Here is a 25,087-nt window from a genome sequence, read left to right on the forward strand (position 1 = left end):
TTATTTAAGTCGATTGAATTCGAATAATTATATTTAGTTTTAAGAGCAAGAGTTTTACTAAAATCAAACTACAATATATGAAGTTTTTCCCCCTGTTTCTTTAGTAGTTATTTTTGTATAATAAATAAGTATATAATGAATTTATGAAAACTAAGTTAAAAAGGTGTATATTGTTATATTGAATTAAAATCAAATTCATTTATAGTTTTAAAACCACATCCCTTAATATATATAGGCAAAAGTATACATGAGGCCCTGTATTTGTTTAAAAAAACTAATGTAGCCCTCGACATTCTTTTGCATTCAATGTGATGCTCGAACTTATAAAAAGAATCCGTTGTGACCCTTTGAACGATGGTTTTCGTCGTTGACCGTTACAATATTGATGTGACACTTCACGGTTCTAATGTAACGATCCACAATGCTAATGTAGCAGTTCACAGTGGTTGGTGACATGACTAACAAGCTAAAGTGATCATATTAGACTCCTTTTATAAGCTCGGGGGCTACATTGATTTCTTTTAACAAGTACAAGGTCTCATGTACCCTTTTGCCTATATATATATATATATATATATATTGCTATTTTCCTTCTTTTTGTAATTTTAATGGAAATTTCATAATGGCCAAAATTTTTATAATAAATTCAAATCGTTTCCTTTTTCCTTTTTGGCCAAATAAAAAAAAGTAACAATATATATATAATTTAAATAAAATGATAAAATTTATATAATTTTAAATAATATTACATTCACCCCAAATTCGAGGGATATCGTTTTAATATCAAAATCAAGTTGTATTTTTTTCCTATTTTTGTTGAATTTCCTCTTAATTTTAGTTTAACTATTTTATTTTTACTGATATCAAACCCAATTTTATAGCTACTCTAGTACAAAAAAATTACCCAATTTACTTATCGATTTGAACAAAAAATTATTTTAATGTCATGTGTTTGATTTTGATGGGTTGAAAAGGAAAAAAGTATCAAATTTTGGTTAACAAAATAAGGTGTTAGATGATTTAATAATATGATGTATTAATTTTTTTTAAATAAAAGCATAAATATAAATTTTGATATTTATAAATATAAATTAATTAAAGAAAAGATATTCTATAATAGACCTTTATAATATCCTATTGAAAAGATGATTTTATAATATCTTATTAAAATTATAAATAAGAAAAAAATAATAATATATGATTTACTTAAGTGATAAATATAAAGTTAATGATTTTTAGTTTATAATTCAATAATAATAATAACTATTTTTTTTTATTAAGTTAATGTGATTACAAAGTAATACATGTTTTAAATACTCTCAACCATTTAACAATGAACGCTCAATTACTCTACTACAATTACTGGCACTCAAACTCGTAATTTCTAATAACAATAGCAATTCCTTTAACCATAATTTGGTTCGTGCTAATAATAATTAAATTGTAAATTAATGATAATAATAATAAGGATAAATTATGTGTTTATTATCTAGATTATTAGTTTTAGTCTATTTTAGTACCTAAATTTTTATTTTTTTCAAAATCATACCTAAAGTTTAATTTTTATTTTATTTTAATATATCTGTTAAAAATTTAACGTTAAATTTTGAAGAAAAAAAATTAGATACTAAATGGAATAAAACTAATAATTAGGTAATAAATGCGTTAAGTTTTTAACGACAGTACTAAAAAAAACTAAACATTATGTGTTTATTATCTAGATTATTAGTTTTAGTCTATTTTAGTACCTAAATTTTTATTTTTTTCAAAATCATACCTAAAGTTTAATTTTTAATTTATTTTAATATATCTGTTAAAAATTTAACGTTAAATTTTGAAGAAAAAAAATTAGATACTAAAATGGAATAAAACTAATAATTTAGGTAATAAATGCGTTAAGTTTTTAACGACAAGTACTAAAATAAAAACTAAACATTAAATATGATTCTGAAAAAATTAAAATTTTAAATACTAAAATAGACTAAAACTAATAATTTAATTATTAAATGCGTAATTTACCTAATAATGATAACCACTTTTTTTTTTATAGTTACCGCTTACAATTCAGATAAAAGGATTCAATTGCACATTGAGGGAAAATCTGATTGCAAATATCACGCGTATGTGATAAACGTGGCAATAACTCTTTATTTTATGAACACTGTAAAATCAAATTCTCTCTCTCTCTCTCCTCATTAATTTTCTGGTAAAACCCTCTCTCCTTCGAGACTTTTTTTTCTGTAATTTATGCTAACGGTAAATCTGCCTCAATCTCCATCGATGAATTCGCCATTTGGGGGACCCAGTGCGTCGAATCCAACCGCCGCCGGAGCCTCGGCGCATAAGGATCGGAAAATGGCAACGGCCGAGCATTTAGTTCTCGATCTCAGCAATCCTGATCTCCGGGAGAACGCTCTTCTCGAACTATCGAAAGTAATTTAATCAACATTGAAAAAAATTCTTTTTATAGTATTTAATTAAATGTTGCTTCTTGTTCGCCTTCTCTTTTGTGTGTTTCGTAAAGTAGGATTTTGATTTAGAGAAAGAAGGTGATTTGGGGAAATTTGATTTTTAAATATTTATCCATCTTTGGTTTTAGAGGAACCCATAGAAACTACATTCAAAAGTGCCTTTTTTATGTTTATATGGATAGGGATGGAAATTGGAATCATCACTTTATCTAGACTGCACCGCAGGAACTAATTCCTCAGGACATTTTTTGTTTGTTTTTGGGTTTATAGATGGTAATAATGGATTCATGAAACGGGTATGCCATATGCATTAATTGTGGGTTTCCATGGTTGGGAAAAAGGCATTAAAAATACTGATCTGATAATGAGAGTTTTTTGGGCTCTAGGAGATGAAGACTATTAAAAGAATGATATTGCTCGGCTGGCGGAAAAGACAATCCTTAGAACAGTTACTATTGGAAGTCTGGGACTGGGTTGAGTTAGAAGATGGTAGAATGTGTTATATATGTTTGATCTAGAGTCTTGATAATTTTAGAATCTTATTGCCAATCTACTCCTTAAAAGAGGGTAGAATTAAGAATGCATTAAATATGTTCCATCCCGAGTGCCAAATATTTTAGAATCTCATCACTAATCTACTCCTTGTCTTGCATGGTATAAACTTTTACTGGTACTCTTGCTTTAAATGTAATTGTTGATCAGATTCATTACTCTTTTCTCGTATTGAGCCTTAATCTTGTTCGCTCGTGTCATTTTTATGGTTGCATTGCATGCCATTTCTTATGTTGAATCCCTGAAGGAGATTGTATTTGTTTTGCATTTGGTTCGTTTTAAATAAGAATACCCCCCTCATGTATTTTATTAAGGATGAAATGGGGTTGGAAACTGAAGATTGCATTTGCTCTTCCTTTTTCCCTCTTTTCATGCGATGCATATCAATTTTCTCACGCAAGGACTTTGGTTTCATTCAGAGCATTTAGCATTTTATTAAACCACATTTGTATGCATTAGCTTCAGCCTTCATGATGATTTTGAATATTGAGGTTGAAATACTTATCCTTGAGAGTAGCAAATTAATCAACTAGTTGACTACTCACTACAATGTGTGATATGGAGGCATGTGTGGTTGATTGAAGTGAATACACCATGTTTGAAAATAAAACATAAGGGTTCAGTGTCACTTGTAAAGGTCTAAAAGTAAGGTAAATAGCTCTAGTTCTTTCTTTGTGCACAGTTCTGCAACTTAAACCTCTCACATTCTTTCTCTATATGCGGTTATGCAATTTAGCTGTTAAGCATTTGTTTGTTACTACTATAAACTAGTGTCTACCTTTTGGTTTATTTTTTAGAACAAGGAATTATTGCAAGATTTGGCTCCTTTCGTGTGGAATTCTTTTGGTACTATAGCAGCACTCATTCAGGTATGCCTAATAAACTTGTTTTTGTTTTTATTTTTAGAAGAGAGAACTATTTCAAGATTTGGCTCCATTGTTGTGGAATTCTTTTGGTACTATTGCTGCACTTTTACAGGTATGTTTTTTATAGTTGGTAGTCCAAATTTACTTCTCTCCCATTTTAATCAACGTTCTCCAATTAAGTTATTGATGTTACTGCTGTTGTTTTCTATGCAAAAAAAAAAAGGTTCTTTCCCAATTAAAATAAGGTGCATACTTTAAAAAATATATATGAAATATATAAAAAAAAAAAAAAAAAAAAAAAAAAAAAAAAAATCCTTTCTCCTGGGTCTATAATGTTTAACTTTTAAGATCTATTAAGCTCCAGAGCGGAAGGATTATAATATCTAGTGAGAGAAGTTCCCGCTTCTCTCTAGGGCCCAGTGTTTTTAAATTTAAAAGTGTTGTCTCATTCGTCTGTTGCCTGCTGGCCGCTGCCGCCGCCCGCCGTCTGCCGCCGCGTCAGCCGTCGCCGCCACACTCTGACCACCGTTGACGCCGCTTTTCCTAGGATCTGCTCACGGTGAATACAGATCTGGTCTTGCATTTGCGAAAAAACGCTGTCTTTAGTCGCAGATCTACACTCGCCCTCTGCAGATTTTCGAAGCCTCCAGCCGTCCGAGTTCGCCTCCGCCACTCAACCCAGCGCAGTGCCTAAACGTGACCTAATCCCGTCTTCTCTTGTGTCGAGCAGTGGTGTACAGCTGAGTATTCACCATGGAACCCCAACCACGTCTCAACCAGCCAACTTCGAGGGTTGACTCAGCTGGTGCGGTGGCTGCTTCCTCCGTGAGGCCTCCTATTGTTCCTTCTTCGTTAGGAGTTCTCATCTCCCGCTTGAACCAGACTGCCGTGTTGCAGCTGGTGATTTCCCCTGGAGTCTGCCAAGGAATTAGAAGCGAAAGTGAAGGCTCTTAAAGCATTAGTGGCAGAGTTGAATAAGCGGGTTAATGATTTAAAAATGAAGGAAAATGCAGTTCCACGAGGCAGTCTTCTCAAGAAATCGGATCCGCTGGTGCAGCCTCTTCATCTTACTCCGGTAAGGACAATCGTAAAATTGAGAATGAAAAGGAGAGGACAAGGTTACGGAAACCGCAAAGAAGAGTTTTTACCAGACGCTTGTTGGCGGATTGAGACAGTTTGGTAACTTCTCTATTCCACCGAATGCTGCTAAGAACGATGTTTGGCAGCCTTGGCACGTGAGGCGGGTTGGATAGTTGAGTCCGACGGCACCACTTACAGACACTCTCCTTCAACCCAAAATCAACAAAATTCGAGATCAGTTTCGGCGAGGTCGGGTGAAAGTCCACTATCATCCAGTCCTTTGAAGAAATGCTCACAAGAAGGGAAACATAGGAACGGAAAGTTGTCTTTTGTTCAGCAACACCAACGCTTCCAGTCGCTAATGTTGATCATGGTGGTGCCAAGGAGTTCTATTCGAAAGGGTATTCCGATGCAAAATTTTCCGAAGTGGTGGGAAGAAGAAGAAATGGGTTTTATAATCGGTCGAAAGAAGGCCAACCAGATTTTCGCAATGGGTCCAGAAAGGATTGTTACACGATTTTTATCGAAAACCTTCCAGAGAAGATCCATTGGAAGAAACTTGGATCCATATTTGGCTCACATGGTCAAGTTATTGATGCCTTCATTCCCAAAAAAAGAAACTCGAATGGGGTTCGTTTTGGGTTTATTCGCTTTGCTACAATTGAAGAAGCAAGGACATCGATTTCTAAGATGAATGGTTATCGTATTTACGGCAACAAAATTAGAGTCTCTTTAGCTAAACATAAACCCCGACAGTCTTACTGGCGAAAGTCCTCGAAAGTTGTTCATAGTAAGTCGGGGCTGAAAGTTTTTCCGACGATTAAACACTGTGAAGTTGAGGGTGTTGTGGACGCAGATAAACTTCATGTGTTGTCTAACTGTCTTGTGGGGTGGTGCAAGAACTTTATCAAGATTGGTAATCTTGCTAACCAAATACAAGCCAAAGGACTAGCGGGTTTCACGCTTATGAGAGCTGCTGGAAATGTAGTTCTAATGGTTTTTGAAGATTCTAATTCGTTGAGATGCGTGAAGGATGAAAAGTTAGAAACTCTTGCAGAATGGTTTCCAGAGTGGAAACTTGGTCTGAGAGCCTTGTGGTGGAGAGCCGGCGCGTTTGGCTAGTTTGCGAAGGTATTCCTTTTCACGCTTGGAATTGGGATACTTTCAAAAACATAGCTACTAAGTGGGGCAAGTTAATAGCAATCGATAACAGTTGTGAGTTCCCTTCGTCTTTTGATCGGGCTAAAATCCAAATACTCACAAACGCTCAAGTGAGAATTAATGAGTTGTTGGAGTTGAAGGTCGGGGATCATTTATTCAAAATCTTGGTGCATGAAGTTGATCCTTCCTTCAAACCTAATTCTTGGGTTCCTGAAGATTGCGATATTTCTTTAGAACTTGATCCTCCAATTGGGTTGTGATTGTTCGGCTGCTGTATTCAGAGGCGTTTTTAAGTTTGTGGTTGTAATTGTTGGTTTTTTTGTTATGTTATCTTACATCTTGAGGTGATTTAGGGGCTTTTTTGGTTGACGATGTAAGATTTCTAGGTGATATGGGTTGTATTGGTGTTTATTCCCGCATGTGGGTTTGGTGTTACCTCATGTACTTAGTATTATATTTAATAAAATATGAGGCACTCTTTTCTCCCTTCCTTGTTCTTCAACATACTTCTAAGTATGTGGAAGAATACGAAGGGAGTTTTTAATGAGACCTCCAACTTCTATCAAAAAAAAAATATATATAAAAAAGGTCATATAATACATATAAATTATAATAAACGATAAAAGCTAGGAAGCTAAAACTTTACATCGAATACAGATTAGAAAAATAATGAACAAAAGGAATTCCAATACAATACAAAGGTAAAAATAGGGCTCTGTTTTTTAACATTAAAACAGAGCAACAACTTTGTTTTTAAACAGACTTTAAAGTCAACAGTGAAGAAGGAGAAAATAATTAAAAGAAAGTGGAGTAGATAGAGAATGAAGATTGGCGAAAAAAGAAAACAAATAAAAGTTAAAAGAAGAAAAAGTGTAGGTGGACAGAACATGAGGTTTTAAAGAGGGGGTAAAGGTTATGTTATCGTTTTTTATATATTTGTTTTGATATTTTAGCCTAATTAATATTGGTGGGATTTTAATTAATAAAATAAAGAACATTTATGACATTATGAGTTTCCCATATTTTGGTTGCACCTGAGCATGTAGGCGTGCACCTTAACATCTCTGGTTAACATGCATTTCTTTATTGGACTATTTCTTCATTTCTATGTAAACTTAAACCTTAAAGTTCCCTTTTAGTTGCTTGTAGCATGTGTAATTTTTATTTCTTGCAATTTTGTTCTGATGTCTGTATCATTCACATTTAAATTCATTTTAACTCAATATGCAAAAAAAATATTTGCTCCTTTTAGGACCTATTCATTAAGAAAGAGGATATGAAGATGTAGAAAAAGTTGTTTTATTTAATTGGGGGGAAAAAGGTAGTTGTTTGCTTCAAAATAAGTAAATATTTAGTGTAAATTGATTTTTGAGTTTATTTTCACTTTTATCTTGCACTTTGAAAAGTTTTATATCATTAATTTTTTGGGGTGTCAAAACAAGTAGATTCTTGTCGTTTTTAGTCAAATGACCTGACATGCTAGATGATTCTTATGTATTCTTTTATTAATTGAGTTGCCAATTGGAAATCGAAATATTGTCATAGTTAGGGATTTATTCTGTCTCAGTTAATTGATGCTTAGCTATTTTTCTTGCAGGAAATAGTCTCAATTTACCCTGTTCTCTCACCACCAAATCTAACTCCAGCTCAGTCAAATCGAGTTTGTAATGCTCTTGCTCTACTTCAGGTGATATTTTTTTGGCCTTTTCTACTGTTTCTGTTGGATTGAATTTTTTATCACTAATGGTAATTCACAAGTCATGACTAATGTTACCTTTGAGTTTGTTTTACATTTTCCTCAATTTGTTTTTGAAGGAGAAAAATATGTTTTTCTGGAACTTTCTTTTTATTTTGGTTTAGGTCAAATTAAAAAAATGATTAAATAAAAGAGGTTTAATCAGTTCAACTGGCCCTTTCCATGAAGGAGGTTTAAATATCATATACAGGATTTTAATATTGAATTTGTATTAAAAAAATATCAATGATATGGTGTTTAATATTGAACCGGTTTATTTATATTCATTAGACTTATAGGCAATCAGTTCTTGGTTCGACCAAGCCAGCTGCCCAGTCCACTTTTTATTTTCTTTTAAATTTCTGCTAATGTGCCTTAATTTTCATATTTTCTTACAGTGTGTGGCTTCTCATCCAGACACTAGGATGTTATTCCTAAATGGTATGTTCTTATCTGATGTGCATACGTGTGCACTTCGTTGCTTAACTCATGACCTGGATATTTACTTTCTTATTTAATTCTTGAAGTTACATATTTAGGAAGATTTGTTATTAGTTGTGGATAATCCTCAGAAATAGCATGCTGTCAAAATGGATTTGCCTAAAGTACCTGAGTATAAGTCATTGTATTGAGATTTGTTGTTGCCGAAATCATAGAAGTCGGGTGTTCATTGGATAGGGATATAAATACTGTTTGAGGTCGTGGAATCAACATTTAACCGATTCTTCAAATATCTTTTTTCACCACAAAATTTCTTTTCTTTATAAAGATTATCCTATACACCAACTATAAGAGTTATTAAACTTCATTGGGTTTGCATGGACATATTTATGAAAAGGAATAAACATTTAATTATTAAATGGTCATATGGAAAACCTTTAACCAGACTTGTGGAGATTATAATTCACTGACAGTTTATAGAGCAATAATACTTCTAATGTAGTTATTTTTCAAATGATTTTTTATACAGTACTGTGATACAAAATTTGGTTTCTTGTTCCTTTAATGGGGTTGTAATGACAGAAAGGTTGAAAATTAATGTTGGACATTTGTGCATTCCTCTTTTCTAGGTATGCTAGAACTAAAACTCCTATCCTGTGAATATGCCCGTGCATAGCTTGTTTGTAGAAGGTTTGGTTACATTGTATTTCCACATTATCACTTGGTTACTTGGTCCTTTTGCTTGTTGTTAGTTTGTTATTTTCTGCATCCCCCCCCCCCCCCCCGCTAAATAAGGCAAATATTCTCTTCTCTTCTTTTGCAGTAGGAATGTTACTTTCTTGATTCCTATAATTATTTAACAAATGACAAATAGTCTTTTCATCACGTGTGTAAAGCTGCATATATTCTAATTGATGTTTCTTACTAATTATTTTGCATTTGCAGCTCATATACCCTTGTATCTGTATCCTTTCCTTAATACAACAAGTAAATCAAGGCCTTTTGAGTATTTGAGGCTTACTAGCTTAGGTGTGATTGGTGCATTGGTGAAGGTAAGTTCATATACCCTATTTGCATTTTGGTTTCCTTATATGTGTCACTTGAACTCTGTAACCATAACTAGCTAACCAATAGGAATTATACGTTGTATGCTCTTTAGTCTAGAGCATTGTGCAATGTGGATCCATTTTCTCTGTAGTTAGTAATGTCTTTCCACTTGAAAAATGAAACAATAGGTATCAGAAAGGGGAAAAAGTCAAGTATGTATATTGTTTTTTCTTCTCTCTCTCTGTGTTCCGACCCCTCAGGTTTGAGAGCATGCAAATGATGACGCTCTTGCCCTGTATATTGGCTTTTGTTAATATGTAATATTTGCTTCTTGATGTAAAAATCTTTGTTCCTTGTAACATTTAATGTGTCTGCATAATAATTTTAAATATACCTATAAAATGATCTTCTTTCTTTCTTTCTTTTCCAGGTTGATGATACAGAAGTTATCAGCTTCCTTCTTTCAACTGAGATAATCCCACTATGTCTGCGCACAATGGAGATGGGCAGTGAACTATCGAAAACAGTTGAGTTTGTTGATTTTGTTACTTTACCAACTGTGCTAAATTATCTTCCTTTTCTGTTTCCCTATGTTCTATCCGAAATTATAAACAGTAGTGAAATTTTTTGGATACCAACTTGCATTCTTGAGGTGCCTAGTGCCTACAGCCGTGTAGCCTGCCAAGGTCCGCGAATACGAAAACATTTATTTATTTATTTTTGGCAGATTTGAATAACCAAGAATAGGTTTAGGCTGAATCATGTCTTGCCACTGTTAATCTACTATCAGTGGGCATTGAATTTGGATTTAGACGTAGGCTACTGTGTTCTGAAGAATAGAGTGGTTGGGATTCTGTGTAGGTTGGCTTTTAGTTGCTGATTGTTGTATGACTAGTTTAAAAGGGCTCATTCTGTTCATTCGTCACAGAATAAGTCCTATTCCAGTAAATTTTCTTGATAAGTGACAAATGATTGTTTGATGGCAGGTTGCTACTTTTATCGTTCAAAAGATTCTACTGGATGATGTTGGCTTGGACTATATATGCACTACTGCAGAGCGGTTTTTTGCAGTGGGTCGAGTCCTAGGAAATATGGTTGCAGCACTTGCTGAGCAACCCTCTTCACGACTGTTAAAACATATTATTCGATGTTATCTTCGATTGTCAGATAACCCAAGGTTTGTTACTGAAGTTGATCACGGATTCACTCGTTAGTTTTGGGCTCTAGCTTTTCCCTAGTTCCTTTTTGAGGTTTATGCATAGAATTGATGATTTTTGGGCTTTCCTGTATTATACAGGGCTTGCGATGCGTTAAGAAGCTGCCTTCCGGATATGTTACGAGATGCCACCTTTAGTAGTTGCCTTCGTGTAAGTACTAATATTTCTATTTTTAGTAGTTACATTTTATATTGAAGAGTCTAGCTGTTGAGGGTTATATTTAGTCGATTCGATATGAGAACTCATTTTTATCTTGAAATGCTTTTTTGGTGGCCACATGGCATTACATAAAGTTAAAATTGAAAAATATTACTCCTATTATTTCTTTAGCTCTTGTCAAAACGCAAAAGTATCTCGTGAACATTTTCAGCCAGCTATTTTGATCATTTGAATTGAAAGCCAAAACCCGATTGAATATTTTTTTCCCACCAGTAGGTAAATTGAATCCACTTAAAAAGATTGATTCCGATTCTTCGTATATATTCCTTAGTCTCATCATCCACTTTGTTCATGCTTCTAGGAAGATCAAACCACTAGGAGGTGGTTGCAGCAGTTGCTTCACAATGTTGGGGGGAGCCGGGTACCAACTCTTCAGGCTGGTGCAGGATTTGATCACATGCTGGTTAACTGAACAATCATACAAAATTATATCCATCTTTCGAAGCTGGTTTTAGCTGGCATGGCCATGGAAGCATCATTTATGATTTTATCCAACTATTATTAGTATTGGTCATTTTAAATTAAACGGTAGTTGTAATTAGTGACTGCTGTTTGCCCTTAGAAAGGAATGCAGTAGTAGGTGAATCTGAACTGTGTACAGTTGTGTATTTACTTTTCGTGTGTAATGAAATTATGATCATGCCCTTGATTGCTATGCTTGATAATCCAAATATAAAAAACCGAAAGCATCCAGATATCCTGGAAAACCAAAAGCAAATGATGGAGACTTTGATCATGCAATAATACGAAAAGAGAAATGATTTAGAGTTTGACAACATAGGATACAACAGATTGTCGAGAGGGGGGGGACTGCAGTTTGCATTAAATTTACTAAACAAGGAAGAAAAGCATGTAAAGAGACTGCAGTCTGCATTAAATTTACTAAATAAGGAAGATATGAATTATATATATGATATAATTTATAGCAAAACCATTAATTCGTCATCAACTCAGCAGAATGCCACAAATAGAGTGGTTGCTTTGAGTCCCTCCAGCTTAATAGAAATTAGAATCTTTCCCCTCGAGTTACGAGGTCATCGATCACGGTTAGAATTCTCCCTGCTATACTTCTCATACAATCATACCTCAGACAATGTCGAAAGGCAGAGAAGTGGGAAAGGTATCGAACCCCTCGTCCAATTCATCCGGCATCAGCATGAGAGTGTCGAGTGTCCATGTAAGGAGGGTGTCAATGCCTCCAACGGTAATTCCAAATACCGATTAGAACAAGGTAGTGAAAAACTGAGAGAAGTATTAGCTCGAGATAAAACCAATATGATGAAAAGGATGTGAATCAAAATGGTTGTAAGATGGTTCTTCTAGTTGCAGATTTGATCCAACCATCTGCAATCAAAATGGTATTCAACCCTAAAATTTTGGGGATTTTTCAAATGAAAATCAAAATCAATAAGAAATAGCAAGTCTATCCATGTTTTAATCGAGCTTATACCGACACGTTGACTATTTCATTTTTCTCCTTATTATTATCCACTTTCTTTTTATTTTGTTTTCTTCATTTGTTATTCTTTTTATTATATAATAGATTTATAAAAATTCATAATTGAAACTTCATGTTTAACTAACTTCTTGTGTGGCAGTTAAACACTTTCTTCTTAGTGAATAAGTCAGCCTAAACATTTTAAAGATGTGTTTGACGGAAACTACGCATAGTAAAAAAATAATGCAAGTATGTTTTATTAACTTAAATGCTTTACAAAGTTTGTTTTAATGGATGTATATGTCTTTAGCAAATGACCAAGACTCTTCTATATAGCCTTACACTTCCTCAATGGATAGTATAGATTAATTTGATTTTATGGTCTACATTCTACATCCAGAATTTTATATACAAATCTAATATAATGAGGAATTCTTTATAAACTTCTAGTATCTTCCACAAGCCTACTCAATATTCTATAATCTTCTTAATAGTTCCAGAACCTTCTATGATGTTCTAAAATCTTTTTTTATGTTCCAGAACCTTCCACAATGTTCTAGAATATTCAAAGGTGTTCCAGAATATTCTAAAGTATTCTAAGACCTTATAGAGTATTCTAGAAGCTTCCATAAGGTTCTTGATCTTTCTATTATGTTCTAGAACACTCCATTAATGTCTCCAAATTTATAGTTAAGTATGAAAATATAGGTGGAGAGATTTAGTTTGTGACATATTTCCCTACCTAATTGGGTGACGTCCTTATCGCTTCTTACCAGTAACATCATATCTTGTCTTTATAATTTCATAAAGATAGCTCGTTCTCCCAAGTAAACTCGGCCTCGGACAAGCCTTTGCAATGCACCAAATATTCATTGTAACTTGGATGAGTCTCTCACCTTGGATTTAATCAATGCGCGATAATTTCCTCTACGTCATATTCATGAGTAATGGTGATCACAGTAGGAGACCTCTTAGATTCATCCCTACTTGTATCTTTCTCATTATGATGATAAAGTTTTAAGAAACTTACATGAAATACATGATGAACCTCGAGGTGAGAGAGCAAAGCGACAAGGTAATCAAGCTTACCAATCCTCTTCTCCATAGGAAATGGTCCTTCATACCTTTTAAGTAGTCTCTTGTGTGCTTCACCATAATTTTGGATAGTATGTGGAAGTAGCTTTACCATAATTTCACGGTGAACACAATAAAAATTTAGGGTGAACACAATCAATAAAATGAATAATTAAACAAAAAAAAAAGAATTTCATATAAGAAAATTTATATTTAAAAAAATTCCTGGGTAGGTTGGCTTTTGGTTGCTGATTGTTGTATAGTTTGACTAGTTTAAAAGGATTCTTTTGTTCGTTTGTCACAGAGTTAAGCCCTATATCTGTAAATTTTCTTGATAAGTGACAAATGATTGTTTGATTGCAGGTTGCCACTTTTATAAGTTCAGAAGATTCTACTGGACGACGTTGGCTTGGACTATATTTGCACTACTGCAGAGCGGTTTTTTGCAGTGGGTCGACTCTTGGGAAATATGGTTGCAGCACTTGCTGAGACACATAACTCATATACGTCTCGTAACATGAGTTAAAAATTTCACATTAGCTCAATAGATGTTTGTTAAACCTAAATGCTTAAAAAATTTGTTTCGATTTAAAATATCCTTTTTGCAATTTAAAATTTGTTTCCTTTAACATGCATAGTCATAACATAATAGTTTTTCGTTCCAAACAAAGTTAATTTTATGTAGCAATTAGGCAGTTCCATGTTGTTTCATATCTATACATAACTGCCTAATATTGTTTGATTTTAAAACCATTCATAATATTCATTCATAAATACGATTAGAACTAAAATTAACTAAAATTAAAACAACCCTAAATTTCTATTACAAACCTTTTTTAAAATAAATATGATAAAGCAACCTAACGGATAAAATGCACATGTCACTAATAAGTCAAAGTTGGGATGTTTTAATGATATTGTTGGAAGGTTCGATTTCCATAAGATGCTGGCAAGCTCCTCACTTCATGTCCTATTCTTTATTAGAACCTACGTATAAAATCGTCACATGCTAAGTAAAACTTAGTGACACAATAACATAACGAAAATGAGATAAAACATAACTTTCGTAAAATATTATAACATGAAACTATAATTTAAATAAAAACATTAAAACTTTCAAACCGAGCTATTTAAGTTGAATTCCCATTTAAATTTGAAAATCATAATCTCATGATTTCATCAAAAATCTTGTAAATCAATATCAAATATCATAAACAATTCATATTCCTGTCATTCGTACACATTCAAAACTTTTTATTTCATTTTCATATTCTGTCATAACTTTCATATTTATCTGTATAGCCTAATGTATATATGTCGAAACGATTTTTTTCTAAAAGGTGAAAAATGTGAGATTTTGAAAACTACATTAATTTTTGAATTATCTCTTTCAATTGACTTTTAATTTAAAAACAAATGCGATTTAAAAACCTTTCGTTTCGAAAAAATTTGGATTTCCTTTACGATCGAAAAAATACGGTTCAAAGAGTCGCCACCAATATTTGATTAGGGTGTGATTGGGCACCCAAAAATGTTTGTTATTTTAAAAAAAATTAATTTTAATTAAAACAACAAATTAAGGTCTTCGTTATCAAAATCCGAGTTCGGGAGTCGATTACGTGCGGGGAAGGATTATCACCCCCACAACGCCCTAAATCAGTACCTAACTGATTAATTAACGTCTTTGCAATGAACTTTACAAATTCAAATTTAATTTGACTTTTAATCCCATAAAACAACAAATATGAATTTTACAATATTCAAAAGCACTCAAATAAATTAAATTAAAATTACCAAGTCGTTTTAGAAAGATAAAGAATGTTCGATTATTTACAAATATCGAGACCAGATCTTAAAAGCTATAACAACATTTTCTCGATAAATTTAAATAAACGAACATTTCCTTTTATTTTGTTCCCAAATTTTAAGTGACAAATTAATTTTTTTGGTTTCACTTCCGGGATACGCTTTTAATTTAAAATAGTCAAAACGACTCTCTAATCAGTTAAGACAAGCCACTCAAGACAATTTTAAATTAAAAGGGTATTACCCTTAGTCCGATTATGTAATAGGTCGAGTTATGCACGTGAGGCTATCATGCAAATTATGCAAAAAGTATATCCTGCCAAAAATTAATTAAACAAAATTAAAAAATATCATACAATGTGACATACAAGAAATTACATATATTTTAATTAAAGATCATAAACCATGCATACTAACATACAATGTACAAATATGACTCAAATATAAAAACAAAAACATAACATGCTAAACTAAAAATTTAAAAAGTATATATACATAAATGTAATGACTACATTTAAATGTACATAAAATTAAATTTATAAATCAGAAATGAATCAGTGACCTAAACATGAAATACTAAATTAGTGACCTAAATATAAAATACACATAAATAACAGGGTTGATATAAGATTTATCCTATTCAGCTCAAGCTAAAATAATATGAAAAATTACATAAATAATGCCTACGCATTCGGAAAAAAATCAGAAAATTAAAACAAATAAAGAACTTCTTTAAAAGAATGCTCCTAAATAATACAGTGACTAAAAAGTTAATTAACCCAAACTATTACAATGACTAAATCCTAATTTAACCAAAAAACTTTACTATTTGACTTTAAAAATAATAATAATAAGTAATTTGTTAAAACAGAAGTGCGCCTAAATCTGGGGGACTAGAACCTAATTTATCCTAAAGTTATAACATATAACCTAAGTTAAAAAACCTAAGTTAATTTGCTAGAACCAAATACCCAGCCGTTCACTCTTTCATCTCCATCTCTTCCTGCCTCTCTTCTCCAAACTCATATTGTCGTGAACCCTAAAACCTTTATTTGTTTTTACTCCACTCTCCCACGCTTGAAACTTCAACCACCATAGCCACCTACCGACCCCCTAACGGCGACCACACTAAACCCCGACTGCTACTGGACTTCAACCGAAGCCAAATGACCACCTCTATCGCTCGAGTCTCTCCACCCCGATGGCTTCAACTCCGGTGACCAACTCTTCCACTAGGTAAATCGACTTCTCTCTTCTTATTTTATTTTGGTATTGTTAAACTAAACCTTACACTTATTTCTTGACTATGGAATCCACACAGAGAACAAATGGGGTCAACAAGACCCCCTCCTTTTTGTATTTAAACAAACTGGGTAAGTCCCCAATCCTTTTCTAAATTTTAGTTTTACAAAGAAATTGCACACACACACAAAGACAACAAAAACGAACTGGAAAACGAAAGGAATTGAGGAAGAATTCCTCGGAAAAATTGTATCTTTGCTGCTTTATCTGTTTTTGAATTATAAGATTACATAATTGTTTTCTTTCGTATTCCGTTTACAGTGTGGAATTGCTTATAGTTAGCCTGGTTCTTTGCTTCTCCTCCTCTCGTGATAACTGATCTTTCTCGGTCTCTCCGTGTGAAAACTTTTCTGATTCTTCCTCCTTCAGAAAATGGTCTCCGTTTTGCTTTTTGTTCTGTGATGCTTGATGATGATTTCCCCCTTCCGTTCTTACTGTGTGTTTTTTGTGAATGTCCAGTAGCTTTTTTTTATTAATCCCCTGTAAAACTTTTCTTTTGTCATCTCTCCCCCTTTTTTATTCTAGTGGTTAATTACAACCTAAAAACGACCCTTACAGTTTTCTCATTGCTCACGTATCCCTCCCACGATCTAACTAATATATTTCTCTCCCCTCTTTTTTGCTTATTAACTTCCTATAGTTATTTTGGTTTCCATGAAATCTTCATGTGATAGAAGCTGCTCTGTTGGATTTGGGCTTCTAAATGGTTTGGGTTTTACTTTAAGCCCATCGTTACTTCGGATTTGCTCTAGTTAGGCCCCGGACAAAAACGAGCATCTACAGCTGCCCCTCTTTGCTCATTGTCGTATAACGAGAATAGAGCAAAGATCAAAAGATGATCGGGTTTGTCCAGTCCTAAGAACTTTAAAAGATTAAAGCACTCCACTGTTACTTCGGGATAAATGAAACTTGAAAAATCTTCAAATGATAAGTCTGCTCCCTATTTCTTCAGAGAGTATAGGACTTGATCTTCAACAAACGTGTCCGCTCCCTATTCCTTCAGAGAGTATAGGACTCGATCTTCAATAAAATGTGTATGCTCCCTATTCCTTCAGAGAGTATAAGACTCGATCTTCAATAAATGTGTCCGCTCCCTATTGCTTCAGAGAGTATGGAAATCAAACGTCTTCTTCTTACGGGTTCGCTCCCTCTTTATCTAGGGGGTATGGAACTTGAACATATTCTTCTTACGGATTTGCTCCCTCTTTCTCTAGGGAGTATGGAACTCGAGCATCTTCTTTTTACGGGTTCGCTCCCTCTTTCTCTAGGGAGTATGGAACTCGAACATCTTCTTCTTACGGGTTCGCTTCCTCTTTCTCTAGGGAGTATGGAACTCGAACATCTTCTTCTTTACCACTTTATTATGAAGACTTCTAGATGATTTGCTTCACTATTCTCTCGTGAAGACTTAAGTTTGATTTGTTTCGAATGTCAAACCTGAAAATTAAACATTATCAATCATTAATGTGTGCTTGAAAATTTGAAAATCATTATACTCAAAAATTTAGAATTTAAGAGAATATTTTCGAATTCATTTCTATTGTGAGAGCTTGTCTCGCCAGAACTAAATGCGAGAGTCTTCCTTGACTTGACTGTCATTTTAACCCCTCCCTTCCTGGGACATTGAATCGGTTAATAACTCCTCGCGCGCGTTTCCTTTTCTTTGTACTCGAGAAATTTTGCTTTTTCTCCTACATCTGATAGTCTGATGGTTTACTCCAACACTCTTCCGAGAAGGCTTAAAAAGGATATGCTTCACTACTCTTCGGTGAAGGCTTAAGATGGTTTGCTTCACTACTCTTTGGTGAAGGCTCAAATTGGATTTGCTTCATTACTCTTTGGTGAAGACTTGGCTTTGCCCCAATCTTCTGTGTACAAGTCACTTTAATCGAGTGATTCCTCTCTTCATACACGAACATCTCTGTTTTTCTTCTATATCTGATGGTTATCACTTTAGAGTAATGCTTATTCTGTGGATTAAACCTCTCAATTCTTCAGGGTATGCCTCTCTGAATGCGATTCCTTGCGTTCGAGGTTTAAAATCTTCCTTTCGACTTGTTGGCCTTTTAACATCATGCATCTTCTCTTTTCACTGGAAGGTCTGTCAAAACCATGTGTTTATGCATGAAACACGAACACGAATGCAATTAAATGTATTAGTGTAATGCATTTTCTTTTATGCAAATGATATTCTCATGAATGCATAAATGTTGAATCAATCTTCACTTGGCTCCAGAATGGTAAGCTCGATCTTCTTCTACTTGATCATTCTTTCAAGGGTTTGCTTTAGACGCTCATGCAACAACTCATAGTTTCTAACTTGCATTTTTGACGAGCCCTCTGATCTTCTTTTATCTCCTTGTCGTCTTTGTTATCTATCTTTATTTCGGAGAAAGTGTTTTTTTCTCTCAACTTCTTGCTATAGTCAGAAGCATGATTGTGTTGCCCCGTTTTTGGAGACTATGTACATGACTGCCAAACTCCACCAAGATTAAAGGGAGAGCTGCATCTGTTTTGATTTGACTCTTGAAACATGACGCCAAGAGGACCCCTCCAAATTTCCTTTTCATCACATCATTTCTCATTTTAACCTTGGAGTTGCGTAAGACAACCTTCATCTTGGATAATGGAAACAACACATGATCACAACATTGATTCAACATCATATTTACTGGCTCGTAAAATATTTAACACATTCATCTTTTCCTGTGGCTTCTGCCCATATATTTCAATTGGAGAAGCTTTTTACAAAGCGCTCAGAGTTTTTTTGCATGGTATTACAAGGATACCAAAACTCAATGGAGATTAAGATGATATATTTTGGCTCGCCAACATTAATGCATGTGAAATCACTGGAATAATACAACTGATGATGGAAAAAATGATCATATATGGTAAACTCCACTGTCACTGTTTCACCATTTTCAACACTCATACATTTCTATCTCATTCGAATTATTTGTTTAATTCAATGATCGTTCAACAGGTCTTCATTGGCTTCCAAAGATGCCCCACATTAATACCTCTGGCTTAAACATGCATTCACTAATACAGTAACATTATCTTATTCTGATACGGGCCTTCAAAATGCCCCAACACCTCAAATTGTAAGGCTCATTCTCAAAGCCTTCTTGGTCTGAATCTTGTCATTTCATCATGATGTGGGTTCAGTCATGCCCCAATATAATCTTTTACTGGTACGAGTCTTCAAAATGCCCCAACACCTCAAATTGTAAGGCTCATTCTCAATGCCTTCTTCGTCCGAATCATGTCATCTCAAAATGATGGGGGTTGAGTCATGCCCCAGTATGGGTATTCACGGCTCCCTTCGTACCAAAAATCTCTTGACTTTGAATGCTCAAATTCTAGTGCCGCTACATAACAATATAGCCGAATATCTTGAGGGATTCTCTTCATGTTTCCCTAAACACTTAATAAGTGATCAATTCTTTTAACAAAATGTCTTGTGCTTTTATACAAGCCGTAAGATATGCCTCTTCTGAATGATGAGATCATCTTCTTCTTGATGGGTTACTGGCAACATCCCAAGGAAATGTCACAAGTTTTATTCTTTAGTCCTTCTAATCTCTCAGACCACTTGCTTTCAATACTGTGAAATGCTTCATTATTCTGGCATCATTTATTTTTTCTACAACAAAGGCAGAATGAGCTTCACCAGCTTCAAGGACCTTTGACATTTGGAAATGTCCTATTTGAAAATGCTTTCCCCTTTTTCTTATTTTAGGGATCAAAGAATGAAAGAATTTTATAAAATATTACCCCTTAATTCAGTCTCACAATCAAATCAAATCATAAACATGAGTTCAAAAAAATATCAAAAGAATCAATAAATATTTAATTTTTCAGAGTTATAGCTCTTTGATAGGTGTCAAAATTTTAGGAGTTGGCTTCAGGTTGGCTTCCTATTTTCTAATGATTGTGCCACCAAAATTGCATTTCTTTCTCGGTCCTTGTGAATATCACAACATGCCCTTCTTTCTTGGCTTGGTATTTTAATCGGATGCGGACAAAATGACACAACTAGCATAATCAATTACTAGACTTTCTAGAACAATTCTATTTCAGTTCTCTGAAATCTTTCATTTGTTCAAGCTTCGTAGACTCCTCTAACCAAGGCAGTGCAGAAATATTGATCTAAAAATGAAATTTCTGAGTGCACGTGTGAAATTGACTATAACAGGTGTTCCTTAACTCCCTTAGTCAATTTTTTCCGCAACTCCTTATTTATAAAATTGATTTAATTTGCCATTGTCTGGCTAGCTGAAATCAGCTTTATTGTAATTTGCCTTTATCGGGCTAGCTGAAGGATTCATCTCATCACAAAGTCTTTGACTTGACAATCACAGTGGAGCATACACCGAATTGCCAAGTACCCAATCAAGGTCATGATTTGAATATAATCTATTCATAAAGCCAGGGCTTTCAATTTTCCTCTAAAACCAATTGCTTTAGCGGAATAGCTCAGCTTTATTGTATACATATAATATAATCATCTTTATCAGGGTAGCTGAATTCTATCCATAAAGCCGGGGCTTTTAACCAATTGCTCTAGAGGGACAACTCAAGCTTTATTATATACATATACTATTATAATCTGGGTATACGGATCCAATTTCTTAAGCTTGTCAAGAAGAACCTGTCATAGTCTAGGTGTTGTTGAAAGTCAGAAAATCTCATCGTTAGAGTTCAATTCCCAAGCAACTGACCTAAACTAGACTCATATACTCGACTATTACATCCGTAAAGATAATAATCATCATCGAACGTCGTCAACAAAAGTATGGTCTAGATAGTTTTGTAATGTCATACGCAAAAGATGCCCCATGTTGTTCGCTCCTATGCATTCTTGAATACCAAGCCTATGGTTCATTCTATTATGATAGAAGAAGGCTATATCGGTCCCTGCAATAAAAAGGTATGGTGTTCAATTGTATCTTCTGGGATAAGGTCAAGGTCCTTGTTTTATCAGGTTTCAACCTTGCCATTTTGTAAAAAATTTATAACTCTAACCATTAAAGAGCTTTTAATTAAATTGATATTCAAAGAATTTCAAATCATGAATTTGATTCAATGATCACCATTCTTAAAGTAACATGAGTTCATTTAAATATCATTATAAAAAAACTGAGAAAGGATGAAAAGCAAGTTCAAACATGATGTTGCAAATGGGAAATGCGATTGTGGTGGAGCATAACCTTCACTTGTTCAACCAAAAGGCCCTACTTTCCCTAGAATGGCGGGTGTCCCGTTGGATTAGGGTTTTTATCCGCATTCTCTCCCCATATCTCGATCATTTCTCGTATCAGGACTCCTTTATCAATGAGATTTTCTATATCTTCCATCAACGGTATGCACTTGTCAGTGGGATGACCTAATGCCCCCATATAAAAATCACAAGCACTATTCGGGTCGTAGCCATAAGCGGATGGGCTAGTCTTCATTCTTAATGGCCTTTGAGTGAGGTACTGATTCTTGATTAAAGGGGATAACAAGTCAAAAATGGGCACTTGAAAAACCTTGAGGGTCGTATTTTCCCAAGACATCTTCTGCGGCCAGTCTCGGACTACCTCTCCTTTAACTTTCTTCTTGTCACTTCCCACTTCTATCTTCTTTTTTAGCGTCAGAGAGGTCTCAAGAGTTGAGTCCTTTATCTCTGCTTCACATATCTTGCTTTCCTTGATTTTATTTTTCTCCTTTTCAACACTCTCTTTGGCATGTACTTCACTTGTTTCAACCCCATCAACTTCATTCTGGCAATTAATTTTCAACTGCTGAGCATCCACCTCTATAACTCCATGAGCCAAAAGATCTCGAACCTGTCGCTTGAAGTTGCTACAATTCTCGATGGAGTGTCCTCGGGCTCCAGCATGATATTCACAAGTAACATCCTCATTATACCAACTCGGATAAGGGGCAGCAAAGGCTTGGCCAGACGTGGGACAATCAGTTGGGCTTGGAGCAACTTTGGATATATCTGGCTATATGAAAGCTCTTTTGATCTCACTTTCTCCTTGCCGTTATTATAATCATATTGAAGACCTTGTGACTGACCACTGGAACATTCGCTTTGAAGGCTTAACGTTTGACCAACATCTTGGGAGAGACATTGATTTGCAGATCTCCCTTCATCGACAAGTTTTGAGCTTCCGGGGAGCTTAGGTTTTCCATTTTCAAAGCATAACAACACTTCCGTGATGAAGTTTTGAACTTTAAATCTCAGGATCGTACAATCTTCTGTAGAGTGGCTAAACTCTTGATAATGATAACCGCATGATCTTTTGACACCTTGCCAGTCTGGATGCAAATAAGTGTTTTACCTCGGAGGAACAGGCTTTAAGAGCCCACTTTCAAAGAGAAATGGTAACAAGTCTGAATATGAGATCGAAATCGAAATCAGAGGTGTCCTCTTCTTCTTCTTTCTATTCTTTTTGGCCTTCTTTACTGGCACTTGAACCTCCTCTATGCCTCTTTTCTTTGAGTCCGGTTCCACTTTCGTATTAGAAGTTTCACCCTTAACTTTTGCTTTTCGCAGTATGATCTCCGTAGCATCTTCTGGAATCTTACTTAATTTTTGGAGTTGACTTGAATTACCACATCCCCTAACAGGTTCTTGATCAGTTGCTATCATCACATTGGCTGCACCACTAACATTCAGATTCTCACTCGAAGTCTTCATCTGTTCTTGATCATTTGCTATCATCACATTGGTTGCACCACTAACATTCAGATTCTCACCCGAAGTCTTCATATTTTCTTGTATAATAGGGTCATCTGATGATTTCTCCCCATATATCATTGTAATCATCATGCTCATCAACTTGGACATCTGTCCCTTGGATTCAACTTGGAACTTCCTTGCTTCATCAATCATTTCTTGTTGGGTCCTTACGAGTTGTTCTTGAATTATCTCGATCTTACTAACTCATGCTAAGATCTCATTCATTGTTGTCTATCTTTCCAGAAACACGTCTCAGGGTAACTTCAATTTAATTTCAGAGCTTCTGCCACATCATCCTTCACGAGTTACTCTCATATTTTCATGATTTATGCATGTAAAAATGCTTAAATTAAAGCGATGTGAATACAAATGTGGATGCAAAAATGCAAATGCAAAATGTGTTAATCCCAAAAGTGACCACTATAGAACAACCTTCATTTAGACAACAAGATTTCACTACACCATGTAATCAAAATACAATTGTGATTCTTCATTTCATTGAACCATACTCTTCATGGAATCTGGCATTGCATCTCCAAAATGGTCGGCGTATTTTATCACATTTGATGAAATCGATTGTCCTTGAATTGAATCTTGGGATCTCCATCTCCACTTTCAATGGAAAGTGCTCTTCACGTCTTTGTGAAGGGTCTTCTCGTCCTTTACATTACTGCATCTATCTCCTAAGGGAACATCTTTAGGATGTCTTTCTTTGTGGATCAGTCTTCAATCAGTTTCAAATTTCTTCATTCATCGGATGTCCTTCTTCATGAATCGTTCTTCACTCAGGTTCAAATTTCTTCATTCGTCGAATGTTCTTCTTCATGAATCATCTGAATGCCTCTGGATCTCCAGATTTTGATTACATGGTTAAGAATTTCTTGTCTCATTATGACCAGCCTTCTTATTAGTCAATCACTTGTGAATTAACACCTTGTGATGACATGAAGATGTGAATGCAATAAAATCAAAATAAAATAGACATGGAACAAAAATGGGTTAGTGCACATAATATAAACAACAAAATAAGTACCATAAACATCAAATAAAACCTACCCTCACATGTTGGCTACCCAATCATGCTTTAGTAGATCCTACCCAACATGATATCTACCCTCATGCTTTGTTTGAACATTAAAACCCTAACCGCATGATATCTAATTCGCATGTTTTCTTGACAAATAAACCTAACCTTATGATATCTAGTTCACATGCATTTATTCGAAAAAACGAAAATGAATGCCTCAAAAAGCTTTTCCTTGTGTACCCTCCTCACGGGACTCTTAAGGGTCGGGTTTGGCTCGACCTAAGTTTGGGCTCTATGTTCACTATATGCTTGGTTCGGTTCTAAAGTAATTTGTTCTCAAATTGTCTTTTTCGGTGCCCCCTTGGGCTGCCGAACCCTCAATCCTGGCCCATCATAGGCTTTAGGGGATCGAGTTCAATTTCGAGGGAACACACCCCCTTATGTCCATGCGGAGGTGAATACCATCGCGAGGACCATAAGGGGTGAGCTCCAGGAGCGATCCACTATCCCATGTGGAGGTGAAAACCACACGAGGGCATAGTCTTTCACTCCTACTTAATTAGGATGGAGCGGGGTTTTAGCTCATGTCATGAAAATGCAACTATGCAGTGTGTGAGGAAAAGCGAAAAAACACATAATAAAAGCACTCAAAAATCAATTCTCAATTCACAAATAATCTGAAACCATTAGCAAACAGATCAGTACAACTATTTAATTGTTAATCGAATTAAATCAAAATACAAACAAAACTTATTAAAACCCAAACAATGGATAAAAAACCAAATTAAAACAAATTTATAACTTCAATTGTAAAGACACTTAATTAATCGACTATCGGCCTGACTCTCTAAGAAAAATCCCTAGCAGAGTCGCCAAGCTGTCGAAACGATTTTTTTTCTAAAAGGTGAAAAA

General features: G+C 34.6%; 1 protein-coding gene across 2 annotated transcripts; it reads left to right on the plus strand.

Moving 5' to 3' along the window:
* The first annotated feature begins 2,161 nt into the window (after positions 1-2,161).
* LOC120209957 (CCR4-NOT transcription complex subunit 9-like) lies at positions 2,162-11,350 on the plus strand. Of its 2 annotated transcripts, none has more exons than XM_039208820.1 (9): positions 2,162-2,433; positions 3,821-3,892; positions 7,728-7,817; positions 8,264-8,306; positions 9,252-9,358; positions 9,784-9,879; positions 10,340-10,530; positions 10,651-10,720; positions 11,091-11,350. In XM_039208820.1, the coding sequence occupies exons 1-9, from the start codon at positions 2,248-2,250 to the stop codon at positions 11,199-11,201; spliced, it is 966 nt and encodes a 321-aa protein (XP_039064751.1). In that variant the 5' UTR covers positions 2,162-2,247; the 3' UTR covers positions 11,202-11,350. The 2 variants fall into 2 exon arrangements, with proteins under 2 accessions (XP_039064751.1, XP_039064750.1); XM_039208819.1 differs by lacking the exon at positions 3,821-3,892 and adding an exon at positions 3,930-4,001 and having other exon boundaries at positions 2,164-2,433.
* Positions 11,351-25,087: the final 13,737 nt, after the last annotated feature.

This window comes from Hibiscus syriacus, unplaced genomic scaffold (assembly GCF_006381635.1).
Source record: "Hibiscus syriacus cultivar Baekdansim isolate YM2019G1 unplaced genomic scaffold, ASM638163v2 tig00021057_pilon, whole genome shotgun sequence".
NCBI classification, from domain to species: Eukaryota; Viridiplantae; Streptophyta; class Magnoliopsida; order Malvales; family Malvaceae; genus Hibiscus; species Hibiscus syriacus.